At 41.2% G+C, this 13,898-nt stretch overlaps 1 protein-coding gene across 3 annotated transcripts in view; it reads left to right on the top strand.

Moving 5' to 3' along the window:
* Positions 1-13,898, top strand: part of cacna2d1a (calcium channel, voltage-dependent, alpha 2/delta subunit 1a) — an 82,722-nt gene that overhangs the window by 47,528 nt on the left and 21,296 nt on the right. For 2 of the 3 annotated variants that reach the window (XM_069520373.1, XM_069520372.1), the window contains exons 8-22: positions 171-240; positions 763-813; positions 2,043-2,142; positions 5,154-5,312; positions 5,745-5,849; positions 5,937-6,015; positions 6,605-6,654; positions 6,771-6,860; positions 7,394-7,456; positions 8,366-8,452; positions 8,555-8,629; positions 9,691-9,762; positions 9,860-9,931; positions 10,006-10,067; positions 10,711-10,787. In XM_069520373.1, the coding sequence (XP_069376474.1) occupies positions 171-240; positions 763-813; positions 2,043-2,142; positions 5,154-5,312; positions 5,745-5,849; positions 5,937-6,015; positions 6,605-6,654; positions 6,771-6,860; positions 7,394-7,456; positions 8,366-8,452; positions 8,555-8,629; positions 9,691-9,762; positions 9,860-9,931; positions 10,006-10,067; positions 10,711-10,787 (1,212 nt within the window). Of the gene's footprint in view, positions 1-170; positions 241-762; positions 814-2,042; positions 2,143-5,153; positions 5,313-5,744; positions 5,850-5,936; positions 6,016-6,604; positions 6,655-6,770; positions 6,861-7,393; positions 7,457-8,365; positions 8,453-8,554; positions 8,630-9,690; positions 9,763-9,859; positions 9,932-10,005; positions 10,068-10,710; positions 10,788-12,151; positions 13,702-13,898 lie in introns of those variants that run through there. The other variant, XM_020092120.2, reaches the window with a different exon arrangement.

The following is a 13,898-nucleotide window of genomic DNA, read 5'->3' as shown; positions in this document are numbered from 1 at the left end:
CACAGGAGTCATCCCCTGGACCCCAGGATGAGGATCACTGTATTAGGACATAAGAAAAATGATGAGACCTAATAAGACTTGGCCACTAGCACACAAATTAAAGTGTCTCAAACGAAACCTTAATGAGAAATAAACATAATTTCCTCTTTCGTCCTTCTGCCAAATCCCAGCATCCCCTTGGATGGACCTGAGCAACTCAGCCAGTAAGATCGACCTCTACGATGTGCGCATGCGACCGTGGTGAGTGCAGACGCTGGTTCATAGTTCGTTGTCTCTTGTCCGTTTGATTGTCAGTCATTATTCTGGTGTTTGTGGAGGACACACACGTGGCTCATTGAGTCTACCTGTGTGAGTTCCATATTAAACGTGCATTGGCGAAAAATATATTTGCATGTTGCACAAACACGTCAGACCATCTGTACACACACACACACACACACACAAACATACACACACACACACACACACACACACACACACACACACTGAAACGCTCAACTCCAGGTCTTTGACAAGAGATTCATTAATCTCCCAAAACTGATTAAAGCTGGAAGCCACAAACCAAGTTATTGAATTTCCTTTCCAGAGCCTCTTGATCTCTGACACGTGTTTATTAAAGAACACATTTAATGTGCTTTGTGAAATTTTCTTATTTTAATATTTAATAAGAGTCTGTGTGTCTATGTTATCTATGTTTGCCACTTGTGCATTTCTTTATCCTCAATATCCTCGACCTGTGTACGTGTCTGTTGTTACTCACAGGTACATTCAGGGGGCGGCGTCACCCAAGGACATGCTGATCTTGGTGGATGCGTGAGTGACGACCTCATGATTCATCGATTACAGTCAGATCTTATTTTCTTTTGGCCCTGATGCTAACTCTCTGACTAGCCTCACGCCGCTGGGTGACACTCACATCGCGTATCGGGCAACTTCATGCACAATTTTCATAGAGATTTATATAATTATAATTGTCAATACAGTCCTACGAAAAAGCGTAAAACCAGCTTTGAATGAATTCTACTTGTAAGTATCTCTTGTGTCCTTCATTTCCTCTGTGCCATAGAGTTCAGTGTTTATCCCAGAACTGTTCAAACGCCACAGAGTGTGGATTAGTCCCCAGCTGAAAATAGTCCCCAGGAAATACTATCTGTGGAAGTAATGTTTGCAGGAAACTACAGTCCAGCTAATTAAGTAAATTACTGAGCCTTTTTCAAAATGTTAATTAGTGTCACATTTACATTATTTATATCTATTAACTTGTCAGTTGACTGCAGAAGCTATGATATAAGAAAGAGTAACAGCAATGTTGGTTTTAGTCTCCTTGGGATTTTAAATGTCACATTTCTAATTCACATATTCAGAGTTTGTGTCTTATTATCCCTCCTTTAAAGAGAGGAACTGTATTGAAAACAATTAAAAAATAGAATTAACCACAAGGGGATAAAGAAAAACAGAATAGAACCAACCTGTATTTTATATTGGTGTATTTTCTTTTCTATTGATTGGTGATTATTCCCCATTTTTGTGTTTGTTGTACGTCAGAGGCAGAACAGTGAAAGAAATGCCTTCTGCTGTTAAAAACATGTTCTGCTGTTGTTGTGTGGTTTGTCCGACTCGTTCTCCTCGGTTACAGTTTCATTATAAAAGACACTAATGGCGCAGCACCAGAGCTAAATGACAAAACGCGATGATGAATGAGAAATTGAGTTTGTCCACTTGCAGCTCTTAAGACCGAGCTGGTGATCGGCACTCGGAGGATTGATGAGGCTTTTGCAGACGTTGAGATCTGCCACTGTAACGTCGGCTGTTCCTTTTCTTTCTTCTTCAAACTGAGGAACCAATTAAGTGGCACAGAATATTTTTAGACCCATGAGGACGGGTTCTTTTTATCGTCATAGCAACATAGATGATTATTATATCAATGAGTATTGTTCTAATGATGTGCAACACTCAACTCATGTCATTATTGAAGATTAATAATAATAATAGTTGTTAAATGATGTTAAACTTATATCATCTCTATTTTTCCTCGAATGCAGGAGCGGCAGCATCTCAGGTCTCACCCTCAGACTCATTCGAACGTCCGTGAACAAGATGCTGGAGACCCTCTCTGACGACGACTACGTGAACGTGGTCTCTGTGAGTTTTCACACAGAAATAAACGTGGCCTGTAACGATATATCATTTAGAAATGTGCGACCTTCTGTCACTCTCAGAAGATTCCTTTATTTCTTTTTTTTTTTAATATCCAGGTGCGTTGCTGGATGTTGACGTGGGGATTATTTGTGGCGTGGATGTTTGAGTAGCGTTAGCTCCTGACGTTTGAGTCATTGGTTTAAACGTGGAAATGACCTTTTGAGTTACTTAACACATGGATGGATCTATATTGTGGATGAATGTGTGCATGGGTGCATACTCCTCTGTCTGACTCAGAGTGTCTCTGTGGCTATATGTGTACAGTATGTGTGTTTATGTACGAGGGAAATATCTCAAGAGCGTCTGAGCTGAATTCCGGTATGTGCGGGTAATAGAGCGAGCACGTGACGAGGCTCGAGTGAACCCTGGAACGCCACGAGATAAGTTTGACAAATGAATGTGTGCTGCTTCATGACCCACACGTTGAATCAGTTGCATGTAATGGCAAATCCCCTGTTAGCCCAACTGATATTCAGTGGGACTCTCAGGCATCAAAGGATTTCCTGACATGGGGATTGAGGAAATATTCATCCATCTTCATCTAAAGTCCTGCAGCTCGGTCAGATGAGCCGTGATTCCGGCTTCCCAGTGATATTAATGCTGGGAAGAAAATATAACCCAGTTTCAAGGGGTCACAGTGGTTACTTTAGTAGTTGCAAAAGACGTGTTGAAGGAATCACGCTGGATGTTTTTCGGAGCGCCGAAAAAAACAACATTGAAAACAATATCGTGACGTCACGAGGACGACCGCTGTGCGGGACATGTCAAATTTAAACTGAAGAATTTGGTTTTTGGTTATTTAATGATATTAAATTTAATTTTTGAATGTTTACGTCTCAACCTCAACACTGACGCCCACATGTCTGAAAGTACTTGAAGTAAATAGTTCAGTATTTTTAATGAGCTTTAACAAGTAAACTGTTCATGTCTGTTTCCACCCAGCTGAATGTCTCCTGGCTGCAGCTGCATATGAATTTTTAATGAAAACATATGAGTGTGGTGTCAATCTTCTTATCTCACTCTGCAAGAAAACAGATGCTTCCCAAAATTATGACTTTATTCTGCTGTTTGATTATTTTATATCTTTTTAGTTTTCCATTTCTTTTTCATTGTCGTGCTTTCTGTTTATTTCATCTCATAATGGAGACCACATGTAAAAGTCCCACTTACGCGACATCACAAACTTATATTTAATATTTTGGGCTCAGGATGCATCGTGTTACTTGGACGTGACTCCGCTCCGTCTCAAATCTCCTTGATCCTCGTTCTTTGTCCTTCTTCCGCTTCCCGTCGAAGGCAGGGATCATAAATTAGGTTTTCACTCTGCTTTCCAAACTAACCATTAATTTCATTTCCTTTCACTTCCCTTAATAAAGCAGTGGTTTATGTTTTTGTTTGGAGCTTTCAAATCAGCTAAGTGAAAGGGCTTTTGAAGTAAATGAAATCAGGCAGCAGCGTAATGAGGATATTGATGGAATCCAGTTCAGTTTTGTATCCAGGAGCATTTTAAAGCTTTCTGAAGCTTTATTCTTTCATAATAAAACCGTTTAATGAAAGTCTGCTCACAGCTGTGACGACTGTGTGCGTGTAGATGTATTTCTGACTTATTCACTCTCCCATAAAAACGAAATACAGTTTCTTGTGTTTTGAAAGAGAATAGATTAATAGATTAATGTAGTTTAACACTTTATAAAGTTTCAACTAGGCATTTGTTTCAGTCTGTTCATCTATATAATATACTTCAGATGTTAAAGATGCTTCCTTCATCAACACGTATATATATGTATATGTGTATATTTAAGTATGAGTGAGTGTTTGTGTATGATGTGTGTGTATATGTACATACAGTATGTGTGTATTTTTTTATATACATGCCAACATACAATATTCTGTTGTTAATTATCTAATTTAGATGAAACTGGATCTCACTGTTGTTTATATTTGTCGCTGTTGTATACATATTTTTATATATATAGATATATATATGCATGCCCACATACAGTATGCTGTTGTATTGAGGTTTTAATTCAGTGTGTGTGTGTGTGTGTGTGTGTGTGTGTGTGTGTGTGTGTGTGTGTGTGTGTGTGTGTGTGTGTGTGTGTGTGTGTGTGTGTGTGGCATGCTGAACGTCTTGGCAGTTATTTGCCCTGAAACTTCTGCCAACATGTTGAATAGTTGGAAACAGACATTGTGAGCTGCAGCTTCATTTGCTCGGAACAGGTTATGTTGGAATTTAGTTTTTTGATTGGTGATCCTGGATTTTTGTGTGAATCTCACAACATATACTTCTCAGTATTAGTGCTCATGTTTGCCTTTATAGACAAAATATGAAAACTTCTGATCTGTATTTATATTTTTTTAAATGTGACATCTGCTTAAAATAAAATCCTTATCGGTCGGGCTCTGATCTTTGGAAAGTTTCTTCTCGCTCCAGTAAAATATTTATTTGTTATTAGGTGACTGATGCACCAATAAACGTGTGCGAGTGTCCATCTGTCCCTCCACATGAACAATACTCATATAAAGACACTTGGTGCAGTAATATTTGAATCCCACCATAACAGATCTTTTTGTGTTTCTTCTTCACCTCCTTATGCCACTGTTTTCACGTCCCTACCTTCTCTCCTGTCAATCCTTCCTTCTGCTCCTCTAGATCCCTTCGGTCTGTGCAGATTTGATTAACACTGATTCCATTAACACGTTAACAAATTGTTACGACAGCAAGGTCAACAAGATAAAGCCTTATTAAATCAGTCTGTTTACTTTAAAATGATCTTTTAAAGGAATCCTACAAACTCTCTGTAAATATCTTATTCAAAGTACTTTTTGCATGTTTAAGGGACACTGCATGATTCTGCAGCGAAGGGAAACCCAGGCCACATATTTAAGAGGAAAATATGTGCAGGTTGCCTTCCCACCACTTCCCATCATCCCTCCTTCCCTCTTCCCTCCAGTTCAATGAAAAGGCCTCGCATGCGGCGTGCTTCCAGAACCTGGTGCAGGCCAACGTCCGCAACAAGATGATCCTGAAAGACGCCGTGCAGAACATCACCGCAAAGGGTATCACCAACTACAAAGGCGGCTTCGAGCTAGCCTTCGAGCAGCTGGCGCAGGTAAGGCGTCGGCGTGCCGGGGGGGATACTTCTGCAGCGTCTGTGTGTGACATAAGGGCGTGGGAGTGTGTGTGGTCTACATATGGGGGGGGGGTAGTGATGGGGACATAGAGGACGTCAATCTGTTGGATTGACGTCCTTGAAATGTGCAGAAACAACATAAATACTTTCTCTGAAATCTACTTAACAGTCTGATGTTCATGTAATTTATAGTTTTAATTCAATTCTGACACACACACACACACTGACAACTGTAATGAAGAGTGAGTGTATGTTGACCTCTTCTGGTTGTTTTGGACATTGCAGTTTCTTGCCTCAGTGGCAGTTGGACCTGGATTCTTTTTTTTGCAGCCGCTCCTTCAGCCTCTTCCTGTAGTGAAAGATTGTTTTGTTTTTCACGTTAAGTAAAACATATTCATTCATTTTCCTTAGATGAACGTGTCAAGGGCGAACTGCAACAAGATCATCATGCTCTTCACTGACGGAGGAGAGGAACGGGCGGAGGAAATATTTCAGAAATACAATCCAAAGCAAGCGGTAGGACTTTAAACACACGTTGTCCACAGAGAGGAAGAGAAGGAGATTTTCTTTTCATTGTCATCAGTGTGTTTTTACACCTCACAGGTTCGAATCTTCACGTTTTCAGTCGGTCAACACAACTATGACAAAGGACCAATACAGTGGATGGCCTGTGCTAATAAAGGTATGAGGTGGCGTTAGAGCTACAGTAAAACACATTCACTTCATTCACAAATCCAATGTGTATTTATTTTTTAAGTTTATTTTGGTACTGTCATAAAAATGTTTATTATTACTATAATTTACTCGATTTATCATTTCCCAGTTCTTCAGAATCTCCATTATTCTGAGCACATGACAACAACAAACAACAATTTTATAAATCAAATAAATCACTAAAATTGCTTTTTTTATGACAAGCAAAAATAATACATTAACATTAAAAATAAAACGCAGCAAATAGAAGAATATAACATGATTTTAAAGTAAATATCAAAGCAGGTGCTGCTCAGTGGGCCTACAAATGTTTTTTTTTTGTGTTTTTTTTAACTCTCTATCTCTATAGAATATCCCTTTAAATCCCCTGAGTTTGTTTTAGTCCGCCTGTATCGACAGGTTATTCTTCACAAAATGACCCAGTGTTTTCACAGTAAGATAATGCTACATTAACAAACTGCATAAATGGCCTCTTGATAAACACGATCTGACTTAAATGAACCTCGTGCTGTATTTTCATGCTGGATGTTAAAACAAACAGTTTTTTCTCTGCTCAGGTTATTACTATGAGATTCCCTCTATAGGAGCCATCAGGATTAACACACAGGTAAAACAAATACACTCTCTGCTTAAATGAACCATGTGCACGTGTGTGTGATGCCCTCTTGTGGTTGAGTGGCCGCTGTGCAGGGAACTAAAACTCCTGGGTCTTGTATTGTGCAGGAGTACCTGGATGTGTTGGGCAGACCCATGGTGAAGGCTTACAGGAAGGCCAGGCAGGTTCAGTGGACCAATGTGTACCTGGACGCGCTGGTACGTCACATGTGTTACAACAGATACACAGAGAGTTTGCAAAAGAAATTTAAGAATCTGTTTCCTGGATCTGTTCTCTGTCAGATGAAGGACTTCAGATAAGTCTCGTTCTGTTATTTGCCATTTGCCATCCTGGTAAACTCGACTTCAACTCTGAACCCGTTGTGTTTTGCGAAAGCACTGATTAACTTTCCCCGAAAAGCTTCTGTCAAGATTTCCTTTTTTAAGAGGACTGCATAGATAAGGAAGCATTTGGGCGAACGGAGCCAAGCAGTTGTTGTCATCAGTTTACTGATAAGACGCTGTCAACTTTTGGGACCGTGTCCACCTCGTCAGCACCAGAAACATCTCTGCCTTCTGTTAAAGAAAATATCTTATTTCCAAGTTGGAGCTGGTTTGGTTTTCCAATGAACCAGTGACACTTGAAGGATCTGTGGTTCACACAGTTTTATTTTTATCATGGAGTATTCTGTGGATTCATGCCATGAGAAATTCATCTGTATTTATATTATGTTGTATGTTCGATCCTGCAGGAGCTTGGCCTGGTGATCACTGGAACTCTGCCTGTCTTCAACAAGACCGACACAGGCTCTAAGGTATTTAACAACCACCTTAATGATATTGTTTTTATTTTATTCTTTGTTTTAATAATGTTTCTTCTTTTCTTTTATGTATTTTAACCTTTACTGAGGAAAGGTAATGTCTTCATCCCTGTTTAGTTGGTTGGTTTGAAGTTTTTTTCTATTTTTACCGTGTATAAGCAAGATTACGTAAAACCTGGTGGAAGGATACAACATGGGTCAGGGAAGAACCATAGCAGGGGGATGGATCCAGGAATTCTTTTTTCACATTTTCACCAATTTTTCAGGAGATAATTCATGGATGACTGATATCTACGGGTGTGGTTTGATTGAATTTAAGGGAACTGTTGGTGGAGGTATGAGCTCTACTGTTACTGTAGATTTACTGACTACATGTCCTGCCTTACACTTTGACCCCATGGGGCACGTGAAGTCTGCCTGACACGCAATATTGTTCTCAATTATCGTCTCATCCTCCGCTTTCATCCGCTGCTTTCTTGTGGCTCGTCCTTTCTATCCTCTGTCGGTCTCCCACATGCCTCCGCAGGAAGAGAATCTAGGGTGTCATAAAGCAGAAATAAAAATGAGATCAAACCTTCAGATCAGAGACGCGAATGATCCGGTAGCTAAGTGCTTCAAGATGAGTTCAGATACTACTAGTCTACTACCTCTGAAGAGCGCAGGGTTTTTTTTTCTTTACCTCCACTACGGTTGAAAACAAGGCTGGAAATGCCTCGTCAGTGAGTCACGGCGGCTCCTAAGGCTTTTGGCAATGAGACTGACCAGATTTCTATTGCACTCCCATTTCCTTGAAATTGTTCAGAATGCACCGAGGGACTTGATTCATACAGAAAGAACAACAGGACTCATGCGTGGGTTTGACAATGACTTTCTTTCTCTCTCTATCGCATGGTGTCTTCTCAGAAGGCCCCACAGAACCAGCTCATCCTGGGGGTTATGGCTATCGATGTCTCGCTGGAAGACATCAAGAGACTCACGCCTCGGTTCACGGTAAGAGCAGACACTGCAGGAACCTGCCTGTTCAGAGCTCACATGGCTTCTTCCGTCCTTTCACCACTATCGTTCTTTCTCTCCATTTCCCTTTTCCTGTAGTTTGGACCGAATGGTTACTACTTTGCCATCGACCCCAACGGATACGTGCTGCTCCACCCTAATCTCCAGCCGCCGGTAGGACACATCCCTCAAGCATAACGACAATCAGACGTTGCGTTTTTAACTTTACGGTTATTGGATGCTCTGAATATTAGAACAAGATCATTAATTTAGTGAAAGCCGTTTGGTGCAGATTAAAGGAGACATATTCTGCTCATATTCAGGTTCATATCTTTCATTTGTTGTTACTTGAAAAGGTTTACACGCTCTAATGTTCAGAAAACACATCACGCTGCTCAGACTGTCGATTGCTGCAGCTCCTCTTTTCAGCCTCTGCCTGAAACACTGGGTTTCTGCTCTGATTGGCCAGCTGACCCACTCTGTTGTGATTGGTCAGCCTGCTTCCTACACATGTAGGAAGTGTCGCCCTCTGCTCTCGCTTTAGAATCAGGTTTTTATTGCCAAGCAGGTTTATACAAGGAATTCGATGTGGTGTATTTGCGCAAGTGTAAATATAACAAGATCCAAAAATAGGAAACCAAAATTAAATATAAAAATAAATTTTAACCTGCTTCGTCAGGCTCGCCGCTAGGTACGCAGTATTTAAATGCGGGGCATTGTGACATCACATTAGGGTGGAAATATGGGTATTTAAAAAGTACTGACGAGGCGTTCAGGAGCACTGTTTTCTGTGGGGGAGAGGAGCTCTGCATCGTATGTCTCCTGCAACGCTGATGTCTCTTGCAGTAAATTGAGGTTTTAACATCCCGCTCAGATTCACTATCTTTGTTATCAGCAGCAGGACATTTTATCTTTACGTTGCTTGTTGCTTTGCCGTAGCTACAGATTTAATGTCTGCCTGAGTGAATTCACTGAGTTCGGTGAACATTTTGCTGCCGGTTGTTTTCGTCTCTTTTATAAAGAGCTCCATCATATGTAGCAATATGTTTTCCATTGACCTCACACGCTTTGGTTTCACATGATTACAACATGCAAAAGTCAGAAGAAACATTTTGATCCACATCCTGTTCCCTGGCGGAGGTTGCAAAACCTCAAACACATCATTAACTGCGATTCATCATATAAAACATTATAGTTCCTAACTCATTATTGTTCTTCATGTTGTTTCCATGCAGACTGCCAAGTTTCATGAACCTGTCACGCTGGACTTCCTGGATGCAGAGATTGAGAATGAGATCAAAGTGGAGGTTTGGAAAATATTTCAATTTTTTTTATTTGTGTTAGAATCAATGTCCCTATAGTTTCTCTTCATAAAATGTTTAATTTGTCATAATTGTTCAACAGATGCGGAAAAAAATGATCGACGGACAAAGAGGAGATTTCACGATAGCTACGCTGGTGAAATCCCAAGACGAGGTGATTTTACAAGGGTCATAAGTACATCTGTGTAAAAATCTACATGTTTACTGATCGAAGTGTTTCCCTCACAGCGCTACGTCGACCAAGGCCAGAGGATGTACAGCTACACACCAGTGAAGGGAACAGATTACAGGTAAATATCATATTTTTTATATGTTTGGAGAACTGGTGTTTTTGTATTTGGAAAGCATGACTTGTTGCTATGATACAAGGGGGGGGGGGTTATGTGCCCGTGCCAGTGGCCGCAGGCATCATATTTATTATATTTATTATTAAATGTTTTGAATCCGTCGTTACGTACGTCTGTCCCATTCTCGTGAGCGCAATATCTGAAGAACGCCTTGAGGGTACTTCTACAAATTTCATACAAACATTTACTTGGACTCAGCGATGAGCTGATTAGATTAATGTTGTCAAAGGTCATAGGTCAAGGTCACGGTGGCCGCACAAAAAACATTTTTTTTGCCTTGTGAAAGTAATTTCTCCGGAATGCCTCAAGGGAATCCTTTTAAATGTGGAACAAACATTCGCTTGAAACTGGATTTGATTTTGGTATCCAAAGGTCAAAGGTCAAGGTCACAGTGGCCTTACCAAGAATGGTCATGTTTTCTTTGATGTGAATCAAATAATAAAAGATTATTACTCAACCTTGCCTCGACAGAAGTTTACAGTGATATTATATATATATGTAAAACATGTAAAGCTCTGTGCATTAAGTAAATTCTGTTAAGACATTTGTCTATATGAGATTTCTGTGTCTTTCTTGTGTCTCTCAGCCTGGCCCTGGTCCTTCCTGAGTACAGTATGCATTACATCAGGGCCACAATCGGTGACACAATCACACAGGCTAAATGTAAGTTCCACCTTAAATCAGTTCAAATCTCTTGTGACACTCAGTGTATTATTGTTTTAGTAATAATATTCTGCAGTGTTGGCGGTAAAGTGAAGTGTTAATGTTGTCCAGTGTCCGCTCTCTGTGTGAGGCTGAGAAATGCTCCGCTTATGGTTCCTATCCATCATTCACAGCAACCCCCCCTCACACACACACACACACACACACACACACACACACACACACACACATATACATACACACCAACTTACAACATGCCCTCGCCCCTTGTGTCGCCACGGTGACACACACCCTCAGTTGTGGTGCCGTTCAAAGTTTTTGTCGCCAGACAGCGGGACGAATGGCTCCAGTGTCTCCTTTCACACATAGAGGACTCATCAATTCATTTAGAGCCAAGTGTGTGTCTGTGTGTGTGTGTGTGTGTGTGTGTCTACGTTTCTGCGTGTGTTCGTGCTCAGTTCTATTGAATGAATACATATTGGATCAGAGGCTCCAGATGTGTTGCGCTGTCATGTCTCTTTTGAGCTCTGTCTGTTCCCACTAGTAAAAGATGTCATTGTCATAGTGTTACTCAAAGGACAGTTTTATTGTGTGTGTCCGTGTGTGTGTGTGGTTAATATGGAGCCGTCCCTGGTTAGAGTCTGTCTTCCTTATGGTTTATATAGTTTACTTATAGTTTTCCACGTTTTGCATTAACTTAACATTCCATATCGTACGTTTCAAAGGCTAACGTCCCACCTTTTACTCAGCTGTCGACGGCTCGCTATTCCAGAACACTGTAGAAAATCAGTTGGCAGGGACTTCAAGCTTTTCTGACGGTGTAATCCATCAACGCCAACATTTCTTCACCTTTATTTTTCCTGGCGGAGTCTCATTATTTGCAGTTGTGAGCAGGGACAGGTTTAAGAAACGCTGTTTGTTGTTGCTCGGTGCTGCCTGCAGGGGCTTCATGCGCTTATTGTTTCACCGTAACGTTTAAAAAACGTCGCAGCATCCTCGAACACACCAACATCAGGGGTCGATGATGAAATTTAGACGAAGTTTCAAATCGCTGCTTTCATACATACACACGAGGACGTTTCAAAATCTTTGTTGTTTTCTCGGTTAAGACGACTTTGTACTGATTTACATTATCTCCATGGAAACCTGCTCTCATCACAACCTTAACCCCCACAGTGTGTAACCACAACCGAAATATGATAAGCTAAGTCCCGTCCTCAGGTACACACCCACACATCTCACCCTAAATGACCTGAAACACCCTGTGCATCTTGCATCTCTCCTGTTTCTTTCCCAACTCCCTGTTTCCTCTCCTCCTCCCTCCTCAACTCCTGACCATCCCTGGTGTGTCGGACCCCCTGCAGCATTTTTGGGCAAGTATCCTCCTCTTGTGCTTTACCTCCTAACCCCCCGTCATCGTCCTCTAACTCTCAAACCACCTGCAGACGTTAGGTTGGACGTTACTTCACGTCTGACCTGCTTCATCAAACATGCTGTTACACACTCGCAAAACACAGAAGCATCTTTGTCTTTGTTTTCCACATTAATTAGCTTCTACTGACAATTCTGTTATCCTGAATCGAGCCGCTGTCTGCTCTTAGAAGCAGCGCTTCGCATGTGATGCCTGCCCACACAGCGCGTTGCAGACGGGGTGTGAATGTCTGCTTGTGCACGTATGTGTTTAACCCCCACCTGTTCAAATGGCCCTCAGATGTGGTTTTGGCACTGATCCCGCTGCAGAGGGAAGAACTGAGGACAGGATGTTTGTGTTGTTTAAAAATGAAGCCATAAAGGAGAAAGCTGTGAGTCTGCACCCAGAATCTGAGTCCGAACTTTTTCTTTGTTTTATTTTTTCATTTATTTATTTACTTTGACTCACTTTGAGTTTTACAGGCTTGTTAAATAAAAGACAGGGTCCAGCTTAAGACACTAACCGTCATCTCCTCTGCCTGTTCTCCTGTGTGTTTGTCATCATCTTCATCTTGTTTGCTGGCATCAACTTCTCAATCTCCACATAACACAGTTAAGCTCTTGTGGTTTGTCTGAAACCGCAGCAATGACTCGTGTCTGTTTTCTACTTTTCCAGAGAGTGAATATAAATGTCAGTTTTAAAACATCCAATGCTCCGCTTCTCCATTTTCTTATTTGTCATGCATTTAAGCCACTCCGGGTTCTTGTCTTGCATGTTTCTATTTGTGAGATTGATTCCTGCTGGAACCCGTTCACAGTTTGGACGGATTTTTGGACGTAGCTGCATGTCTTAGATTTTTCCCTGACTCAGTCGTTCACAGAGGAAAAAAACTCCAAAAAGATCTGGCAGGATTGTCATCATCGGTGCAAAGAGGCACAGAAAATGCATGCAGCCGTCACTCCCTAAATCTCCCTGCTATCCATCATTACGAGATGCCGCGTTGGATTAATAAGTCGGGGGCCAAATATCAAAGCAAAACCACATGGGTGCAATTATTTCCCAATCATGGCCACCGAAGAGGACAAGGGGTAGCCCATGTCGTCATGAGAAATTCTGCTGTACTGTAAAATCAACTGTCGACACAATGTGCTTTGGAGAATGTCAAAGAAACGTCAAGGCTCTGAGCTGCGGTTAATCCCCGTCAGTTCATTCTGATGCCAAATACATCGCTGAATTACAAAAGGAATGCTAATACTAACGCTAAGAACACATCTACATCATCACGTTAAACACTTGTGACCACATCGTGAGCCACTTTTTCTGTTCTCCATCGACACTGTTTCCATTTCAATCCAAAGGTCTAAAAAAACCTTTTGTTTGGAATGCAATATTTCTATTCTGGAGTCGCTCTGTGAATAAAATATTGTGTCACCTTTGACCCCTGTGGTTTTACCCTGTCCTTCTTTTTCCCCCCTCCCCTCTCTTTTCCCTCTCGTCTTTAACCTCCCCCGGGGGATGATTCTCTCGTTCGCTCCCTTTCTCTCTTCTGGGATTTTTTCCACTCCAGGGAAAAATGGCAAGTATTATTTTTTCTGCCTCCTTTACTTTCATCCCCCTCCTCTTGTTCTCGAGCCTTGTCGGTCCTTTACCCAGAATGCCTGGCCAAGCCTATTCTGGTCCTTACTTACTTTTACCTGATT

Source organism: Paralichthys olivaceus, chromosome 23 (genome assembly GCF_024713975.1).
Source record: "Paralichthys olivaceus isolate ysfri-2021 chromosome 23, ASM2471397v2, whole genome shotgun sequence".
NCBI lineage: Eukaryota > Metazoa > Chordata > Actinopteri > Pleuronectiformes > Paralichthyidae > Paralichthys > Paralichthys olivaceus.
The sequence above is the reverse complement of the archived record's forward strand: the minus strand, read 5'-3'. Positions and strand labels throughout refer to the sequence as shown.